Here is a 20,913-nt window from a genome sequence, read left to right as displayed (position 1 = left end):
CATCACTGGGGGCGATGGGCAGCACAAAGGAGGAGGGATGAGGAGTTGTGTTGGCTAAGAAAAGCAGGTGCCACTAACACAAGGAACTGCAATCCTTCTACCCAACAGGTGTTTCTGGGGGAAGGGAAGTTGGACTCTCCTATCCCCTTTGAATTCACCCCCCACTATGATTTTTGTGGGGTCCCTATTACTTTTATTTTGTAATTATATTACACCCCCCTCAAATGAGCCCAAAGTGGTATACCTAGGTTAATCTAAATTCCCTGTCACAACAGCTCTGTGAGGTAGGCTAGGCTGTTATTGCCCCTCAGATCTCCTTAAATGTGAGCAATAAATTTGATCACCCCACTAAAATATCCAGAGTGAGTGAGGAGTGCAAAATATATTTGATCTTAAAAGGTCAATTGCTTAATGACAAGTCTCATAGTAAATGCTAATAGGAATGCTTTTTATCAGTTGGGCAATCTAAAGTACTGACACTTATCACTGCACAATGACTGATAGCAATCTTGGCTTTATTGTTATATGGGCCTTAATAAAGCTGCACTGTGAATGTGAGACATGCTTTGATTAGGAAATTTTATCAGGGTTTATCAACAGGCTTGGCCCAAGATTTTTTGCTGCCTGAATCAGAACAGTAAGCGGCAACCCAAGTTACCGTAAATTATGTTCTACAAGTTAAATTATGTAGTATGCAAGGCCAGCCAAGTTATTTTGGTATTTGAGGTAGTAAATCCCACAAGCACTTTTATTCCTCTTTGTTCGTTAAAAATATACAGCAATAATGAATTGAGTAACTAACACTTTGCCGCCCTTTTAAGACACACAGAATCTGCTGCCTGAAGTGTCTGCCTCACTATGCCAAAAGACAGGACTGGCCCTGGTGATCAGTCAGTAAGTGAAAAGTCAGAATATTATTAAAGGCACCTGAACCACCATTGCTGATGACCTCTAACTTCCTTCTGAACGTGTTTCTACCTCATATCTTGTGGTAAGGCAGAAAACAGAGCAGCAAGGGGAAAACAGAGCAGCCAAGGAGCAAGAAGTGAGATGCTTTTCACCTCAAAAGGCTCCCAGAGCAGTTTACATATAAATAAAAATGACACAATCCCTGCCCTCAGACTTACAGAAACCAAAGAAAAGGAAAAAGGGAAAGGAGGGAAAAGGGAAACAATCAAACTCAGTAAGCAAATCCCTAACATTGCAAAATTCTTATAATAATCAGCTGGGATAGAAATATATACAGTATTTGCATAATCTAAAGATGAAAGAAAGATGGCCTTTTTTGCAATGCTATCATTTTAAATCATATGAAAATTTGTACAGCTTGGATGAATGAAATCAACGTATCAGGAAGAAAGATGGAAATGAATGACTAACTGAATGAATGTAACCCACCCATCTGATTGGGTTGCCCCAGCCTCTCTGGGTGGCAATAAAAATTATAAATGAAACAATGCAAAAATGACCCAGCATGATCAAAGCTAGGCCCATCTAGTTAGTTAGTTATTTCATTTATTTCATAAAATTTATATACAGTTTGACTGTAAAAAAAAAAACCAACAAAAAACCTCAGAACAGTTAGGCATCGTAGTTAGGCATACAGTTTCCAGTTATTGCCACCCAGAAGCCTTTGGGAGCTGACACACTAGTTGGGAAGTGAGCATTCTGTCCTGTTCTTTGCTCCTAAGTAACAGGGATACTGTCTTTGTAATAAGGATTTTAAAAATTTATACTTACATTTATTTTCCACATTTTCTCCTAACAACAACCCTGTGTGGCAGGGTAGAAGGAGAGGTACGTAGTACCTGGCTCAAGGTGACCCTAGTGAGCCTCATGACTGAGTGGGGATTTGAACCTGGGTTTGACTTTCTAACCACTACACCTGCAATCATCAGATGATGCCCTGCTTCATGAGCCCCCTCCATGAGAAATCTGGAGGGTGGCAACATGACAATGGGCCATTTCTGTGGTGGCTCTGCATTTGTGGAATGATCTCCTCAGGAGGCTTTAGGTTCCAGGCAAAAACATTCCTCTTCTCCTAGGCCTTTGGCTAATTAAACAATCTACATCCTTTTATTCGGGGGAGGGGGGTATTGTTTTTGTCTGTTATTATAGTGTGTATTTTTGTGTTTTTGTATTGTAAACCACCCTGTGATCTATGGATTATTTTAATAAATAATAATAATACATCATACAGCAAAGCTTTCCAAACTTTTCATGCTGGTGACACACTTTTTAGACATGCATCATTTCACGCAACACAGTATTTCAGTTTTACTAGCAAACCAGAGGTTAAACTAACCCCTTTCCAGCTTTGGGAGGAGCTCTGGGAGCATTTGCACGACACACCTACATATTGCAGCCGACACACTAACGTGTCGTGGCACACAGTTTGGAAAGCTCTGCAATACTGGCTAAACCACACTGAAATGCAGCCATTTTGAAAAGCTATCCAACCTAGTCGTCATCACTACATCTTCCAGCAGGGAATTCCATTAGTTAATTAGCCGTTGTGTGGAGAAGGGCATTGTGAAGCAACACATGAAGGAAAGGATGACATACAACCAAGGCAGTGGACTGGAGTATCCCAAGTAAAATGCAAGCAGAGCTAGCAAGGCAATATACCAACAGGTATAAAATTGAAATTAGTTAGAACAACACAGGAAGAAACAAAGACAGCAGCATTATCCTTCAGAATTGAAAGAAGTCATGGAAGGTCCTGGGTAGAACAGAGAAGAATAACATGACATGACATGACATGACATGACATGACATGACATGGCATGAAACATGTCCTTTGTAGAAAAGGTTTAAATATGTGATTAATTCCTGGAATTAGCAATAGCTTTCCAGATCAGAGTTGACTCAATTCTTTCTAATACAGTGTGCATTACTGGCAGTCTGTTCAAAGGTTTCTCATTTTTAGGGTAGTTACGTAACATCTTATGCAGCAGTGGGTGACAAAGGTTTTATTTATTTCACATTATTATCTGTTGACTTTAAAAGCCTAAGTACCGGAGAGATGAGGCAACATGTAGTCAATGATTAAACTGATAAAATAAGCATGTATACAGTAAAGACGTTAAGAGATTTTTTGTTGCATCTCTTTTTTAAAAACACATAAATGTTCTGCTCCACAATGGCCTAGTCACTAATTACTACTTAACATAATTATCCCTGCACACACATTTCAGTGCATATTTCCAGGCTACCATATTTAATTAATTCTAACAATTCTTTGTATAAATTTTTGGTTCCAATTTGGTCATGTTTATAGCATTGGGAAGTTCAGAGAGCTGTATTCAACTGTATTCAAGTCCTACTCTGAGCAGACTCACTGAAATTAATGAACCTAAGTTAGTCACACTTATTAACTTCAATGGATCTATCCTTAGTAGGACTAGCATTGAATACTATCTAGTGACCTTGAACAGTTGCAGATATAACAGGCAAAGTAAAAATATGAATAAAGGAAAAGTGTAATGGGATCCATAGCAATGAAGAAAGAAACTAAATATAGAGCCCCAAACAATATTATGAGAAAGGGAAGTACAGAGCATAATATAAACTGTTATGTACAGTGTTAAAAGACCCACAGGGTATCTTAGAAATGAGAAGAAGCAGGGCCAAGGAAAAAACCAAATTGCACATTTGTGTGCATATTTGTTTTGGCTTTTGATCCAATGGATGCTTCCCTCTCAATACAATAATTGGATTTGGAAAAGGGGATTTATCTTGTAGCCACAGCAGGATGGAAGGGTTAAACTACCTGTGATCTCACCCCCATCCAGCCCACCCCCATCCCCATACTGATTTTTACCCATGCCTAGTATGACCTCCTTCATTTCACTGGACTATGACTATACATTTAATGTGCTGGACAGCTCAGTTGGTTAGAACACGGTGCTGATAATGCAAAGGTTGCAGGTTCAACCCTCTAGCTGCATATTCCTGCATTGTAGGGGATTGAACTAGATGATCCTCAGGGTACCCTCTATAAGCATTGCTATCTTGGCATTACGCTAGTATTCACACAGGCAGTATACACAATGTCTCTAGGCTCAGCACAGCGCTTCATGATGAATGTCCAAAAGGTCCTTTTAAAAGAAATTTTAACTGCATGGCCACCATGTAATGTGATCATAATTAAACAGCAAAGTATCCCCTTTATCAGAATTACTTATTTACACTGGGGCTATTTTGAGGGGAAAGGGTTAAATAGTCACTCCCTGCTCCCTTTTAGGGAGAGAAGAGCAAAAGAGATATAAAGGCAGGGCCTTTGGACAAAGGAAGGGTTAAAGTTATACATTTAGTTCCTAGAAAGGACAGACAAACCATAGAGAAGGAAATGTTTCAACACAGTCGGGGAAAATGGCCATAGACAGGCCATAATCTGACCAGATTAGCCAGGAAATGGATTGCCTACACCTGGAGAAAGTGCACACTTGTTCCCTTAAATGAAAAAGTTCAGTTTATGAGGAATGAACAAAACAAGACAGCAGAAGCTGAACAGGGAGGAAATAAGAGGAGAATATCTCGCGTATTAGATTGTGCAGCTGCCTGTAAACAAGTGAATAAGCAAAGCCAGGCTCCTCCTCAGTAAATGCCCCATGTATAAACAGGCTTGAACTGGAGAAATTCTCATTTCCTATTGGCATTTTAAGACATTTTGTCTGTCATTCGGGGAGCTGTTTCTGCAGGACTGTCATGTGACTCAAAAAGTGACCCATGGAAGTCTCATGCGACCCAGTCCGCGGACCTGCTGAAGAATCAAGATGGTACACAACATGGATTGGGCAGGACATGACAAAGAAGTGGTAATTCCCACCTACAAAACACTTGGGTGGAGGAAGAGGTCCAAGCCTCGCTACTAGGCTTAAGCATTCAGGTAGGCCAGGAGGCCTCAGGCCTTAAGGGCGGTTACAAAGCTGCACACCCCTAGGCAAGTTTACTCAGAAGTAATTCCCACTGAATTTCGTGGTTATTACTCCCTAGGAAGTGGGGTTAGAATTGCAACCTAATTCTGTAGTCTTTTACTACCTGTCTCTCAGATGTGAAACTTGAAAGCGAGATTTCCAAGACGAGTCACAATTTGTCACTTTGGGGGTGGGGGATATTGGTTAGGCAAATATAAATATGAAGTGACACTTATCATTTTTAATTGTAATTTGGCCTCTGTTCAGTCTCTGTTTTCAGCAATATTGTGATGATTTTATTTATGTTTTCAGAAGGTTAAGACTAGTGTTAAAAATGCATCACTTAAGTCATAGATGCCAATTTCCTGGGGTCCTGGGTGCCTGAGCACCCACAAAATTCCCCCTGAAGGGGCTGGGCACCCACAAATTTCATTGCCAGTGCCATGCATGCTGCCCAGGCACCCACGGTCGTAGGGCCAAGCTGGTACTCCTGACTGAAGCTGTGAAATCTGAAAGGTCTCTGCTTTCTTTCAGTATCTGCAACTCCACTTTGTATTGGAGCCATACAATAATTGTCTTATGCAAGTTGAAACGTATGGTTTTTAATTGCTATCCCAGAAGACGTATATCCTACCCAGGATTTGCGCCCTCTAGTTTTTATAAAGTTCCAGTACTTCAAGTCTGTTTAGACAGTTCAGCAAAGAAAGAACTGTTAATGAGTAATCGTTGTCCAAGACAGCGCTGAGCCAATGAAAAGAGGACTAAACCTAAAGTCAGCCTGTTATCGTTGAAGCCTTCTGCAAAAGTGAGAAAAGCAACACAAAAATGTTCTTGCTTTGAAAATCATTGGGATTCTGAGCTGAATGCAGAGCTACTGAGTGCACTGTGTCTCTATTGCTAGAGTTCAGGAAGACACCAAGTGTAAGCTACTACTTTTAGTTGTTAATTTTAGTGGATAATGTGTTGGGGATAATACTGTGATAAGTGCATCATTTCTCTGATATGTTACATACAACTGTTTGTGACTCTTCTCTGTTTTTATTGCTTTATTGATTTTAATCAATAATTTGTTTTTGTTACTGTTATTTATTATTTTATTTATATCTTGCCTTTCTCCCAAGTTGGATTCAAGTTGGCTTGGAACATTTGAAAACACTTATAAAAGTGTGTAAATTTTGTTGTGTTTTATTGGTATTGAACCCATTTTGGGGATTATTTTCTATTTAAAACTGAGCATGAAATTTTATAATTAAATAAATTCATCGTATCATATTTTTTTAACAAGTGCGGGAATTTGTGTGCTTCATAAAGAGTTCAAAAAACAAATAATCAAGCTTAGGCTGCAGTCCTAAGCCCACCTACCAAGGAGTAAGCGCCAATGAATTTAATAGCGCTTCTAACTAAACATTGTTAGGATTGTGCTGTTAGTTTCTATAATATGGTGTTTCATAATAAGCAGTCTTTTCAGAAGTTAGTACTTTGGTGAGACTGAATGTAGCAAGGTGAGGAAAAAGAAATCACTGGTGAGTGAGCATAGCATTTCCTGGAACCTCACTTTTATCATTTCAGCCCATGTCAGTCGTAGCGATCAAGTGTTATTTCCCCATTGTCAGAATAATGCATGGAGAAATATTGACTAAATAAGTATTACAATGCAAATTAAAAGTTTACAAATACCAAACTTTCTGACTGGCTTATCATAATTACTTTTTCAATTACAGTTAAAGATAACAAGCATGTAGGTGCATGCTTCCTATCTCTTTTATAACAGTCAGTAAAATGTACTGATTTACCAAAGTACCCTTTTTTCCTAAAAACTATGGCGGAATAATGTATTATTAATATTACTGTGGCATCTAAATTTCCCAGCCAATAATCTGATGTTACTGACATGTACTATACACTATGCACACCCGATTAAATTCTGTTTCTATTTATTTATTTATAAAAGTATTTATATACTGTCGTATCATAAAAACATCAGGGAAATATACAATGATAAAACATAAAACACCTTTAAAACAATACAAAATAAGCATTAAAGTGACTGGCTAATTAAGAATTTCAGCAAGCATTACAGTTACTGGCAAAGCTGGATTGAGTTCTCATTCCTATAATCCTTCCATAAAATATAAATCACTAAACATCAGCGACTCCAATGAAAATTATACTTTCAATAGAACTGGGGACTGAATGACTTGATTAAATTTTGTCTTTTGTTTTTTCTTTAATAAGAAGCTTTAAGTTTAGGTTTAAATTAATCGCACCCTTTCACTTCCTCTGAATATTCATAATATTTCAGATGCAGAAGTCTCTAGGCCATCACTGATCCCAGCAGCAATCACCCTGGTCTGCTAGCTGGATAGCTCCAGTCCACTTGCACCTTGACATATACAGTAGTTGACATTCAGCAAAAGGACAGGTGTAATTGGGTGTAAAAATAGTCTGAGAGACCCGATCTCTTCTTCACAGCTTTATCCTCTGGTTAACATTATTGATACATACTGAAAACTTATCATCTCTTCATGGTTTGGACCAATATATTTTGTTGCCTCAGGTGGAGCAGGTAATGGTGCCCCAAATTGTAGTACATAGTACCCAAGGCCTGGCAAACATCTCAAAAGCCCCCCCCCCCATGCCAGACAGTAAAAATATAATAATATATTAAATAACAATTTGCAGCCCTTTAATGATGCCCAAAACCAGCTGCCAGAAACCAGCTGCTCATCATAAAATGGCTGTTCCTGTTCTCTTCTGCGAGGTGTCATGCCATGACCTACTCCTTCTGTAGGAAAATAGATTTCTCTCATATTCCAGTACATAACTCCACAGGGTAGAATCCTAGCATATTTTCATAGGTGTTGGACAGGAAGCTAGTATATGGTGCTGGGACATCTAAGGGAATTGTATGATGGTGCTTCTCATAAATTTAATCTGACAGTTTGTTTTCCAGCCATAAGATGTCCCATTGGTATGTAGTACATGTGACATTCAACAAACACATTTGATGTTTTAAAATAAATTGTTTATTTTATCCATGCATGGATAACCTCAACTGTATTTTAATTAGGGAGCCTGATGTTTCATTAAGAGAACCTCCCCCCTAATCCTAGCGAGTGACTCATTCTACTTTTCTCCTATCTAGCATAAACAACTCACTGATTACGATTAACAGCTGGAATTCCCAACATGTTGACAATTATCATGATAATTATATTGTGAAACATACAACAGAGCAAGGGAAAATACACAATCCTGGTCTGGTTCGTGCAATACAGCAACTATTAGGTTAGAATACTGCCCCATAGTATTCCCACCTTCTCTCTCTCTCCCTCCCTCTCTCTCTCTCTCTTTCGTCCATGGATTTACATATGTAAAAATAGTTCAGATGCATCATGGGAATGTGTGACTATTTCAAGTTGATAGCGGCCTTTCTTGGTGTGCCAGATCAAAAAAAAAGAAAAGAAAAGAAAAGAAAAGAAAAGGCTGCTCTGCTCACATGAATAACAATTAAGAAACAGGCCTCTCCACATGGAAATAATCACACATTACTCCCTCCAGACAACTGCATCCGTGGAGATGCTCCACATGGAATGTTTCCGAAAATTTGGACAGGCTCTTTAGAATGACCGCTGTTGCAAGCAAATGTAGCATTTTGTTTTTCTTTATGTTTTTAAGGTTTCCTTCAACACTCAGCTTAATTTGCTGCAACTCAGCCTATTCAAGAGTCTATGGCATCAGAGATGAACCTAATTGGGCATCCCCACCTACCTTCAGCAGATGGATTTTCTCTTTCCGAAGCTCCTCATTTATTTGGTAAATAAAAAAATATATTACAAGCAAAATGCTAATTCAGTCCATAGAATGGAGTAACGCTGACATTTTCTGATAAACTCCTTTGAGCTACATGTGATTTTTTTTGTTCAAAGTACTCAGTTTTGCTAATCTCTTACAATACATTTTTGTGTTATGATTTGTAACACAACTGTGAAAAAATTATAAATGGCATAATGAAATCAGCATATAATGGGAAAGAAAGGACTGTAGATCACCCACAGAGTGCATAATCTGCATGCAAAAGCTCCTAGGTTAATTCCCCAGCATCTCAAGGTAGGGCTAAGAAACACTCCTGCCAAACACTGAAGAGGCTCAGTATACAGAGTTCTGAACTGGATGGTCAGCTGTGATATATCTGTTGCTGTTGTTGCTAATAAAGCAAATCTAACAATTGAAAGCAAAAGAGAAAGTCCTATACTCAGTGTATAAAACTTCTAGAGGGGCAGCTGTTTAATTTGTTGCAGCAACAATGATTACTGTACTGTATGTCTTATAGCAGGATGCATTTGACAAGTGGACTGTAGGTGACAAACACTTGTGCCACACTAAATGTGTTAGTCATTAAGGTGCTACAAGATTTCCATTGCATTACTACAGGAGAAAGACAATGATCAAATATATTTTCATTAAATGCTTTGGATTTTTGCCACCACCTTGATCATAACTTGTTTTGTGTTCCTATGAAGGTCTTGCAATGCCTCCCTCCCCATCATTATATTTAAGAGCCATATGCAATATGAGTGTGTTCCCCTACAAACCCTGCGGCAAACCTGGGATTTTAATGAGCAGCTGCTGGATTTTATCAGAATACATATTGCTAAATTTGTGCATTGTGCATTTGCTGCACAAATATTACAGAAGGCTTTTTAATTTATAAAGGAGCAACAAAATGTAACAGTGCTACTAACTTTATAATGTAAAATTATTTTAGGCTCTTCTCCCACTGCCTCCTAAGACACTTAATGTTTCCTTCACCATCACCTCTTCCTGCAGGTCCTTTGTACTTCTATTGTGTGTGAAAGTAGCTTTGAAACATTTCTATGAGTAAAGCACTTTAATGATGATGATGATGATGATGATAGTGTAAGGCAGCTGCCTCAGATAGAGTAGAGTAAGCCGCCTGCTTCAAGTAACAAAGCTTGGGTGCCATTAAAAGGCAGGAAACTGAAAGCTCTGTAATTTTATTACTATATTTGTAATAGGGGGGGGGGTGGCAATTAGAATTTTATACTCCATACATCAGGCTTCCCCAAACTCGGCCTGCCAGCTGTTTTGGGACTACAATTCCCATACTCCCTGACCACTGGTCCTGTTACTGTAGCTAGGGATGATGGGAGTTGTAGTCCCAAAACAGCTGGAGGGCCAAGTTTGGGGATGCCTGCCATACATATTGGGCTGGCCTGAGCAAGGACATGATAAGCATTGCCTCACCATGGTCATATTCTACGAATGACTGGCTTTACATGTGGTACAAACTGAGGCCAATGCTTGTCTGTCTTCTCTGAAATGAAGCAAAACTGTAAGTTTAGCAAGTTTTCTATTTAGCAAGTAATATTACTTCCCACCAGTGTGAACAGTGTGCTGACACTTGGAGAGCTCCTGAAAATCTACAGTATTCTTGGCTCTACAGAGAGGGGTGAGAAAGATTGAATCCTTTTGTTCGTTGTGTTGAGAGAGAGAGAGAGAGAAATGCAATTTCTCAAAGGTCAAAAATGATTAAACAAGAAGAAGATCATAAGGCGGGTTAGCAAACTGCTTGTTATCAAGCTGCTTCTGGCAGAAAATTCAACATCTGGCTTTTGCTTTTTTATATAGCAGAGATAATAAACAGGTTCAAAAGTGACAGCAAGATCAAAGGCATTAAAAAATCAACAATTAAATTACAGTTAAATGTTGAAAATAAAATGACTTGTGAGAAAAGGGTTGAATTCCCACCAATTCCAAAGTAGCCAGGAACAGCAGGCTACCTAGACATGATCTCCTAACATGCCAGTGCTCATACTCTGGCTCAGCAATCTCTCTGCAGGGGAGAAGAGTACCATTCCATATTATCTGACTTGCAATTTGAAATGTGCTTAAAACATTATCTGTCTGAGATATGTATTTCCTTCCTTTCCCACCATTTTTAGGTCTTTAACATGGTTTACAAACATGTTTGAATGAAACATTATTTCCAGTCTCCACAGGGATGTGCTGCCAGCTGTAGATCTTCCACCCTAGAAAAAAGGGGCAAATTCCTCACCCTAGACCTGATTTCTTCTTTGATTCTGGGTGTTTTGGTTCTGACGATGAGATAAAGAGAAATCCCTATCTGGAAGCAATCCCCCAACATTCCCTCTACTCTAAATAAAGGACTAGAACATTAGTTATAGTCCGTTAGTTATTTTTGGCAGAATCCTTACAGGTATGCATTTTGTGTGTGTGTGTGTGTGTGTGTGTGTGTGTGTGTGTAGGGGAGGGGAGCTGATGGCATTGCCCTCCTTCCTCCCTGCTGTCATTGGCAGTTTCAGCTGCCCTGGCTTCAGTGGTGGGGATAAAGAGCTGACAAAGGCATGCCATTGTGAATTATACAATACCTGACAGCTGTTTCAGTGAGACAGGTGCTGCATAAAGTAATGCAACATATCATAATTTTTTTAAAAATCCACTAAGTGAATCTGGATGGTTGTACAAGTTAATGGGATTATCCACACTCTTTTTGATGTTCTGAGATCAACTTTTCCAGATTTTAACAAATTATGCTGGAAATGTTATATAGCAATTTTCTCAGTCTTTTTCAAACTGGCTCCTCGTAATAAAGTTAATCAGTAAACTATATAACCTCTGGCCTAGTGTTTCTTTGGCTGGTCTTAGAGGAAGTTTTTATTTTCACTTGTCCGTAAAGTATTGGGAAGTTAAGGAAGCGGGAGAGAGCCATACTGGATGAAGGAACTAGATTTGTCTTTTAAATGGTCATATTAACAGCCCCTCAAGGTAGGATGCTTTTCTAGCTGACTTTGTGGTTCTAAATACTGTACTAGATAACATCGTTTTTGCTATACATAAATCAGTATCTAGAAACTGACCTTTGTTACCTGAAGCACCCAACATTTTAGAAATTCTACAGCATCTGCTTTGCTTAGAAATATATCAGGTTCAATCCCTGTCATCTCTAGGTAGGAATGGGGGGCGGGCACTTGTCAGATTTCCTAGAGAGCAGCTGTCAGTCATTGTAGATAAGACTGAGGTGGGAAGACCAAGAGTCTGACTCTGTATAACTAAGTTTCCCTGCACTGTTGCTTTCAGGAAGCTGATATCTTTATGTCATGTAACGAAACTAACTCACTTGCACAGCGCATTTTGCTTTAGTTTGTTACGTACTCTCCTTGCCCTGCATGTTATTTCCTCATAGAGGTTATTTTGGTTTCTTTTGCTCTGTTCTTTTGATAGACTACCATGAATGAATTTATATATGCTAGCAGTTCTCTGTGTGGAAAACTTATAAAGCAAAAGTACATACTAGAGAGCTCCTGTAATGAGGTGAAACTAATCTGTGTTGAATTATTATGAATATGCACCCTTGCTTAAGAATGCAAGAAGTCTGTTGTAGGATTAGTTCAGCATTCCTTTAATTAATACCAGGAACTAGCAGCATTTGCTAGCTAGATTTTGGCCTGTGGATCATTTGTAAAGCATACTCTGCCTTTGCCGCTACCATAGAACCTTTTTCTTTTTTCTTTTTGCTTGTGTATACTGAGGATGTGTAAGTGGAAAGTATTTATTTCCTGATAATTTTCCGCTCCATAATTTGTATTTATTTTAAAATATTTATATCCCACTTTGTTATCTAGAAGGACCCCAAGGTATTGAGAAAGTATAATATTTTTGTTTATATGTCAGAATGCTGTAGCTTTGGCTCCTAGTGAGTCTACACTGGTGGGTTATAACATTAAAAATTCATTATAAAAATGTGACACCAGAGAGCGCTGCAGAGCAGCGATCTGTTGGCAATAGGAAATTATACTATCTAATGTTTTTAATAGGCTTTAAAAGTGTTTTTACAGATCAGTGTAGATCCAGCCTATCTTAAGAATCAGGTGGAAAAGCCAAAGTCTTAACAGAAAAGAAACCTTTATTATAGCTTAGAACTTGGCTAATTGAGAGAGACATCCAGGAAGTACAGGAAATGGATTGCTTAAAGATACACTCAGACACCATACGTTTAAAGCACATTCCTCCTCAAAGAATAATGGGAATTGTAGTTTCCTCCTACATAACTACACCCTTAACAGGCTACAGTTCCCAGGATTCCTTTGGGGATGGGATGTGCTTTAAATGTGTTGGTTGTACACAGCCATGGACCCATTCATGGAAGGTGTTTATCTCATTCACATTGACTGAACATAAATACAGGTTGAGGAGGAAGCAGCAAAAGAATAAAAATAAATTATAATGAACACAATGCGATTTATGGGTTTCTTTTAGGGAATAGAGCTGTTGAAGTAAGTTCCTTATAAAAGAAAATGTTCTTTTGTGTTGTTTTCTAGGTTTACTTCCCGAGGCAATGACTTCCCCAGTGCAAGATTCCGATGTGTCACCCTATTCACAGTACAACACTGTGCACTTTTCTCCAGTGCAGCCTCCCGTTTCTTCGCCACCTTATTACTCCAGCTTTGGCTTCTATCCCCAACAGCCTGAAGAATGGTATTCGCCTGTAATGTATGAGTTCAGAAAACTACCCTCCGATAACTTTCCCCTAAAGGAGCCAGACCTCGAGGGAATGCCTGTAGCTAAGAAGACTCGAATGGGTCCTTCAGGGGGGAGAACGAAAGGAGAGGAGTTGTGCGTGGTCTGTGGTGACAAGGCCTCTGGGTACCATTATAATGCCCTGACTTGTGAAGGATGCAAAGGTGGGATGAACAAAATTATTGCAAGTAGAACAAGATAGGTTATTTTTGTGTGACCATGTAATTGGCCAGAAGTAGTTTAATTGGTCTGAATAGGAAGTTCTGTTTGCTTTTATTGATCAGAAGAAGAGTTTGTGAATGAAGGCAGGGACTATGTGGTGGAGCCGTTTGTTATTTAGCAAAGGATTAGCAAGCGAGGCAAGGACTGACTGCACATTGAAGTGAATGCACCCTATGGCAAGTTTGGCTGGCTGAAAGCTTCCCTTTCCTCAGTGCAGACATTTTGATCTTGTAATCACTTGGATTTCTAATGCATTCCCTTGCCAATGTTGGTGGAGTTCCTTGCCTGGAATGGCCGCCCCAATAATGTCAGTGAAGTGAGTGGACTGGCCTGCCCATTCCTTTGTTCACAGAGATCTATGTGTGCGCAGAGCATCACTTCTTGAGGTAGCTCTTAGTAATCTATTACAAATGGAATTGCATGTGACACAGTATTCCTAACTGAGAGACAAATTTGCACATGGTTCCTAGGAGATTTAGGGGAGCCTTGCTTAATAAACCAGATGATAAAGTATAGCGGTTAGCAGACTTTTTTCAGTGGGGTATCTTATAAACTTCTAGTGGGACACTATTACATATCTGAAATAAATTGGTGTATAAATGCTAATTGCACTTGCATCACCAAATGTTTTCAGTAAGACAGATATTCTGTGGGCTTTGTATTTTATTTCTCACCTCAATAGAATGTAAGATACTTCTTTATCCAATCAACTCTTAATAAAATCAACCTGTTTGCTGCTAATAACAATGTCTGCAGGTACCATTTTTGCATTGATGATGATTTTTTGATAAAACATGGATTTTAAAAATCTGTTTAAGATAAAAAAAGCAGATTATGATTTGTTTTAAAAGTAGGAAAATGTTTTCAACAGGCACTGAAGAAGTCAGCTTTAAATCTAACCTTTCCCTTCCTTAATCTCCGTATGGAAATGTACTAAACTCTAGGGAATTATGAAACAGCAACTATGTGGCTCTGAGTGAAAGCACCACATAATTTGCATTTCAAAAGTGGTCAGTGTCCGTCAAATATATTTCAATGGAGACTGTACACAAGACATTTTAGATGCAACGTCAAATGGACAGTGAAGTGCAAGGTTTTTGTTTTGTTTCTTTTTAAATAAAAGAAGCAGTTTTATTATTCTGCAATAAAAATGGTGGCTGGTTACTGAGAGGCATGTCTAAGCTGGGAATTATAAACTAGATATACTTTAGAGGTGGTATATTTCTGTTTTACAAAGGAGTGATATCCAGTGTTGTGTGAGTTGACTTCTTATGCAACAGGACTTCCCCTTGTCCCCCCACCCAACTGCTCTGGAAAGTCCCCCAACCATTGGGACACATGGTGTGTGTATGTGTGAAAAGGATGGAGAGGAAACTGAAATCCTTTTGTGCACACAGAAGACAATGAACTTCCAATAATAGTAGGCACCAAATTGCCTACTTGGGAGAAAGAACACTGAACTTACTGATCCCTTTTATAAACACATTCCAGATTTCTAGGCTTTTACATATATTTCTGTTGCACACACATCATGATCCAGGCCTCCAGGTACTTGGATAATGGGAATATAAGATCAGCTACATCTCTTTGTCACAAGGGACAGAAATAAATATCCATGAAAGCAGAACATATGTTCTACTGGGTTAGAAGGTATTTGCGTTACTGAAGAGTTGATACTAATAAATTCATTCTTTTAAAACAGAAACTAGTTTCATATTGAGAACTTATTTTGCATATATCGTTCTTTCCCTAGGCTTCTTCAGAAGAAGTATCACCAAAAATGCTATATACAAGTGCAAAAATGGAGGGAACTGTGAGATGGACATGTATATGAGGAGAAAGTGTCAGAAGTGCCGTCTTCAGAAGTGCAAGGAAGTAGGAATGCTGGCGGAGTGTATGTATAAATATATTTGCATTGTCCCTTGATTCAATTGTGTCTCCTCTGAGTGTGAGTAAGCTTGGGCCTCACCCTGTGTAGTTTGCATTCACATTTTGTAGGAAAGGGTGTGGAAAGGGTAGTAAAACCCAAAATAGTCTTCAGGTTATGGTTGCATCTCAGGGACCTCAAAGAGTGCAATAAAAACAATTTGGCAAGCTGGGAAAGCCAAATCTATGTGATTTATTTAGTGAAGTGAACAATTCCATTCAGTCTTTTCTAAAAATGGGACAGTTGAACATAAGCCCAAGTCAGATCATTGGCCCATTTAACTCAGCCCTGCTGACCCTGGATGACAGCAGTTCTCCAGGATTTCAGACTTCCCTATCTGCAGATGCCAGGTACTCTACTGGTGAGCTACAGTCTCTCTTCAAAGGGGACTGCATATATGAGAAGTAAAACTGAGTAATATGGTAACAATATCTAAATAATATAGAAAACAGTGACAGAAGCCAGCATTTATTGTGGAGCATATCACAGAAGCTTCCTTAACTGAGCATAGCACATCATGCGGCCTGAAAAGGGACATAGGTACTGACAGCTGCACGTAAGGAAAATGGATAGTATAATAGGAAATAGCAGGATTGGCTGAAATACTTTGAACTGTAGTCAACTTCTTGGCATCTGTCTGTCTCAGAGGACAATGGAGGAGTGTGCCTTCAGGGGTAAACTCTGTTGGAAGGTTGCAGCACCTGCTGTGGCTGTAGAGACTGATACGAGAGAGACATGTTTTGTTGCAGTCAACTGCTTTTGGAGCAAAAGGGGCACCCTGGTCTTTATTTTCCTAAGGACTGTTTTTGGGACTTACATCTGTTACCACCACCACCATCATATATTACTTATACCTAGCCCATCTGGCTGGGTTTCCCAAGCCACTCTGGGCGTCTTCCAACAGGAGATTAAAAATACATTAAAACATCAGTCATTAAAAAACTTCCCTAAACAGGGCTGCCTTCAGATGTATTATAGATGTCAGATAGTTGTTTATTCCTTTGACATCTGATGAGAGGGCATTCCACAGGGCGGGAGCCACTACCGAGAAGGTCGTCTGCTTAGATCCCTGTAACTTTGCTTCTTGAAGTGAGGGAACTGCCAGAAGGCTCTCGACACTGGACCTCAGTGTTTGATAAGGACTGGCTAATTTGATAATCTTACTGGAAGCCTCTAGTAAACGGATCCTCAGGTCTCAGTAAATATCTCTTCAAAACTCAACAATGCACAAGAGACTGTTTTCCTGATCAGTTCCTATTTGCACTCCCTGAGCCTTTCCTACGTTTCCTTTCGTGCCCCGTTCAACATGCTAACATTTTATTGAATGCCAAGATTGGACACCTAGCCTCCCATCTGTTCTCAACAGAAGTGGTGTTCAAAGAGTTTCTTTGTGAGTGAGCATGGTGGTGGCTGATGTAGGTGGATTTTTTTCTGATTGGGTGGGGCATGGCTGCACCATGTTGCGCTCCTGGCTTTTTCTTTTCTTCTAGATGCGGCAGTCATTTTGTATTCTGCCACATTCCTACAGCAGCCATTCTGTGATGGCTGCCCATTGCACTTTCTGAAAATTCTGAATGTGCCTATTGGTCCAAAAATGTTGGCAGCCCCTGCTCTAATAAATGCTTTGGCCTTTGTTAAGTTTCTGCAATATAGAAATGCTGACATTTAAGCATTTTCATGATCTAAATAGGTGCCCCCCCCCAAGTGCTGTTTGCTCCTTGGTGGAGTAGATGGGATGAGGAGGAGGAGTATGGAGACAAGTTGTCCTGTAGCTGTAACTCAGCAAAGGAGAAAGAAGTTGGATGTGCAGTTGCAGATCTCCCACATTATATGTAGTTTGGTCCTTTAGACCCTCCATACAGTGGTATCTTGGTTTAAGTACTTAATTTGTTCCGGAGGTCCGTACTTAACCTGAAACTGTTCTTAACCTATTCTCATCCTGAAGCAAAGTTCTTAACCTGAAGCACTATTCCTGGGTTAGGGGAGTCTGTAACCTGAAGCGTATGTAACCTGAAGCGTATGTAACCCGAGGTACCACTGTATTAGTTTAACTGTGGCATGAGAGCTATAGCTATACTTCACTTAAAACTTCTCAATGTTGCCTTTTGTAAAAATCCAAAAATGGGATTAAGGCTGCATTTTGTGTTCCCTTTTGATAGCTCCAATCATCTTGGCACAACTGTAGTGCCAAACCAATTTAGGTTCCTACAGGAAATTAATCTACTCTGAATTTTTAATATACTTCTATCCTCCAATCTGATCATGAGATGCTATATTAACTGTTAGGCTTTGTGGAAAACAACAGCCTCTGTCAGCGTTTGGAATTCATGCAAGAATTATAATATAATTAATCTTCCATTCTGCAAATTTAACAAACTACATAGATCTTGAGAGATGCCCTATTTCCACCCAATGCATAAAACACACAAACAAAAGTGCTGCCAATGTGATAGGAACACTTAGTGAATCTGTAGGTGTTGCATAAAAATAAAACCCCACAGTGCTGAATCCAGAACCAGCTTTATCTGTTTTAGAGAGATGGCGCTGGGAGGGAAGACTACCATATTGTCCTGATGACTAATAATAGAATAAACTGGGAAAAATGGGCCATTGTAAACAATACGGACCAAGGATACTGGAAATGGAAACTTTTAAAGCAGCTGATCGTTTTCTCAGATTGTCTTGTGTGAAACAAAGACCAACAATAGGTGCTGCCACCTGAATCATCCTCTGCAATGGAAACCTGTACTTCGTTACGACGAGGCTCATATAACTCATAACTTAAACATAAGCATCTTCTTGTGAAGTACAGCAATGAGGACATTTTGCAAACTGCTTGCCTAACAACCCTGAAATAAGGAGTGGTAGTAGATATATATTTAATTCAAGGTCTGCCAGAGTGTTTAATCTTTAAATTCCTATTTGTCAATTGACTTCAAGTGAAATGTTTTATTTGAAATTAACATCACCTTGGACTTTGCTTCATTGACTCAGACTACAGTCCTACAGTTATCCCTGTGCAGTTTTGCTATATTGCAAAAAGTGAGAGATGAAGTAATCTTAGCAATGTTTATGGTTTTACTTGTGTGCTCCTGATTAGTCATGTATCACAGACAACTCAATGTATAATAATGTCATTCTATGTGTGTAAAATACAGTTTTTCATCCAAAGCTGTATACCTATTTCAAAGAAGCAGAATTTTAAAACGATCTCTCAAATCCACTTTGCACACTACAGAATGAATGGGGAACCTACATCTCTCCATATATTGTTGGACTCCAACTCCCATCTGGAGGGCTGCAGTTTCTCCATCCTTGCATTACAGAAAATACAAGATTGTCTTAGAAGGCCTTCTCTTAGTAACCTCACCTATGGAGGCTCGGAAGGTGGCTCTGGGAGAGACTCCCCTTGCTCCTGTAGCCCAATTATGGCTCTGGTTTTGAAGTGAGATCCTCTTGACAACTTTATTGCTATCCTTTAGGCACTACACAAAATCTGTTGGGCTTTTGGTGGGTAAAATGGGTTTGCTTCTGTCTTAGGTGTTTTCTTAACTGCTATTATTATTATTGTTGTTGTTATTTACATATGATTTTTGTTCACTGTTTTGCATATTTTATTAAACAGCCATAAATGGCACCTATATGGTAGCATACACATTTTAATATAACAAATGAGAGTTTGTTTACCATGCGTTACTATGTGTCACTATAGTATATGGAAGGAGAAAGATGCACATCAAACAAACAAACCCGCATAAACACAATGTGCTGAGGTTCCAGTGTTTGTGTTTGGCATGTGTTTTGAGATAGAACTTGCTTCTAAAACATTCCAATGATTTATCTAAACCATTCCAGAGGCATGTGATAGACATATAGGAACAGCTTGGACCGGTTAAAGATGGTGAAAAACTCCACACATCATACAGCCAGTAGTGAAACGATGAAACTCAATGTCAAATCTAGTGCTTGCGTCATTATCATAAATACTATTTTGCTCCTTCAAGATATTTTAATCCTTTAAATTTCCTCTTCTTTCAGTGATAGAGGAAGCTTGCTTTCTATGGTGCATAACTTTATAATATACAGGATATTAAAAGCATTCACCACTGAATTAGGTATTTTCATTGATATCTTCCTTAACAATATCTAGTCACTGAAAGAGGCTATTTTCCTGTTCTCTAGCCTCAAAAGTAGGGAACTAAGGTGACCCTGTTTTAAAAAAAAACTACTTTAATTTAAATTGTTATGATGATTCTGCTTTTGGATTAATATTTGCCTGCTTCTGTGTAGTGGTAGGATGTCATCTGAAGTTAAGGTAGATCTTATTAACACAATGTAGCAAAGATGCAATATTCCATATTAAGGAAATCATAGCCTTTCATACCATTTATTATTTCTGAACAGTAAAAAACATATTGCCATATATTAACTGTGTCTGTGGATGTTCCCTTGTCCATTCTGTGGGGAGAGCCAACCTTGACTCACATGATCATCTGGGTATATAATGCATGGATGACTTACTGTTGTGCTAGTAAAAATATACTTTTTTATTTTTTTTTATTTTTTTTTTTATTAAGGATTTTCTTGTTTTACAGAAGGGTAGTGCCTCGTATTTTTTTTTCTTCTTCTTCTTCCATGTAACGTTTTTACAAATCCGTTTCATTCGTTGAGGCATTAGGGGGAGAAGAAAACAGAAATAAAAAAGAAAGGGGGGGTGGGGAGAGGGGGGGATGGATGGGGGTGGGGTCGGGTGGCGGTGTTTCTATTATGTTTAATGTATGTAGAGTTTGGTGTCAGCGTTGCTTGTGTTGTTCACTTGTGTTCCTTTGGTGGTGAGAGAGGTTGGGGTTGGCTTAGGGTGTGATTGTTTGCTTGTGATTGGCTGTGGTGATCTTTGTTTTCGTGTGTGAGTGAGGTGGGTGGGTGTTTTGGATCAGGTTAGCCATATTGATTTGTATGCTGTTGGTGGATTATTGTCATTGTCCTGTTGGGCTGTGTATGTGATAAAGGGGAGCCATACCGGGGTGAAGGCGTCTTCTTCTGTTTGTCCCCGTGTCAGTTTCAGTTTATTAGTTAATTTTTCTAGTAGGGCTGTTTCCCATACTATTTGGTACCATTGGTCCATGCTTACTCCTGACAGGTCTCTCCAGTGTCTGGTTATGATGCTTCTGGCTGCTGAGAGCAGGTGGGTTATGAGTTCTTTGTGGTGTAAATGGGCATTGTTGTCTTGGAAGATGTTTAGTAGGGCCAATTCTGGGGTGATGTCTATTACTTGCTTAGTTA

The 20,913-nt window shown here is 39.1% G+C and overlaps 1 protein-coding gene across 4 annotated transcripts in view; it reads left to right on the top strand.

The window, feature by feature from the left end:
* Window positions 1-4,334: 4,334 nt before the first annotated feature.
* Window positions 4,335-20,913, top strand: part of NR1H4 (nuclear receptor subfamily 1 group H member 4) — a 33,221-nt gene continuing 16,642 nt past the window's right edge. For 2 of the 4 annotated variants that reach the window (XM_081878298.1, XM_081878295.1), the window contains exons 1-5: window positions 4,337-4,891; window positions 5,454-5,840; window positions 8,598-8,735; window positions 13,283-13,645; window positions 15,457-15,597. In XM_081878298.1, coding sequence (XP_081734424.1) covers window positions 8,651-8,735; window positions 13,283-13,645; window positions 15,457-15,597 — 589 coding nt within the window. In that variant the 5' untranslated portion in view covers window positions 4,337-4,891; window positions 5,454-5,840; window positions 8,598-8,650. Of the gene's footprint in view, window positions 4,892-5,453; window positions 5,841-8,597; window positions 8,736-11,633; window positions 11,730-13,282; window positions 13,646-15,456; window positions 15,598-20,913 lie in introns of those variants that run through there. The other 2 variants (XM_081878296.1, XM_081878297.1) reach the window with 2 other exon arrangements.

The sequence above is a fragment of the Podarcis erhardii genome, assembly GCF_964252035.2.
Source record: "Podarcis erhardii genome assembly, chromosome: 10".
In the NCBI taxonomy this organism is placed as follows: Eukaryota; Metazoa; Chordata; class Lepidosauria; order Squamata; family Lacertidae; genus Podarcis; species Podarcis erhardii.
Note: the sequence above shows the minus strand (reverse complement) of the source record. Positions and strands in the feature narration are given on the sequence as shown.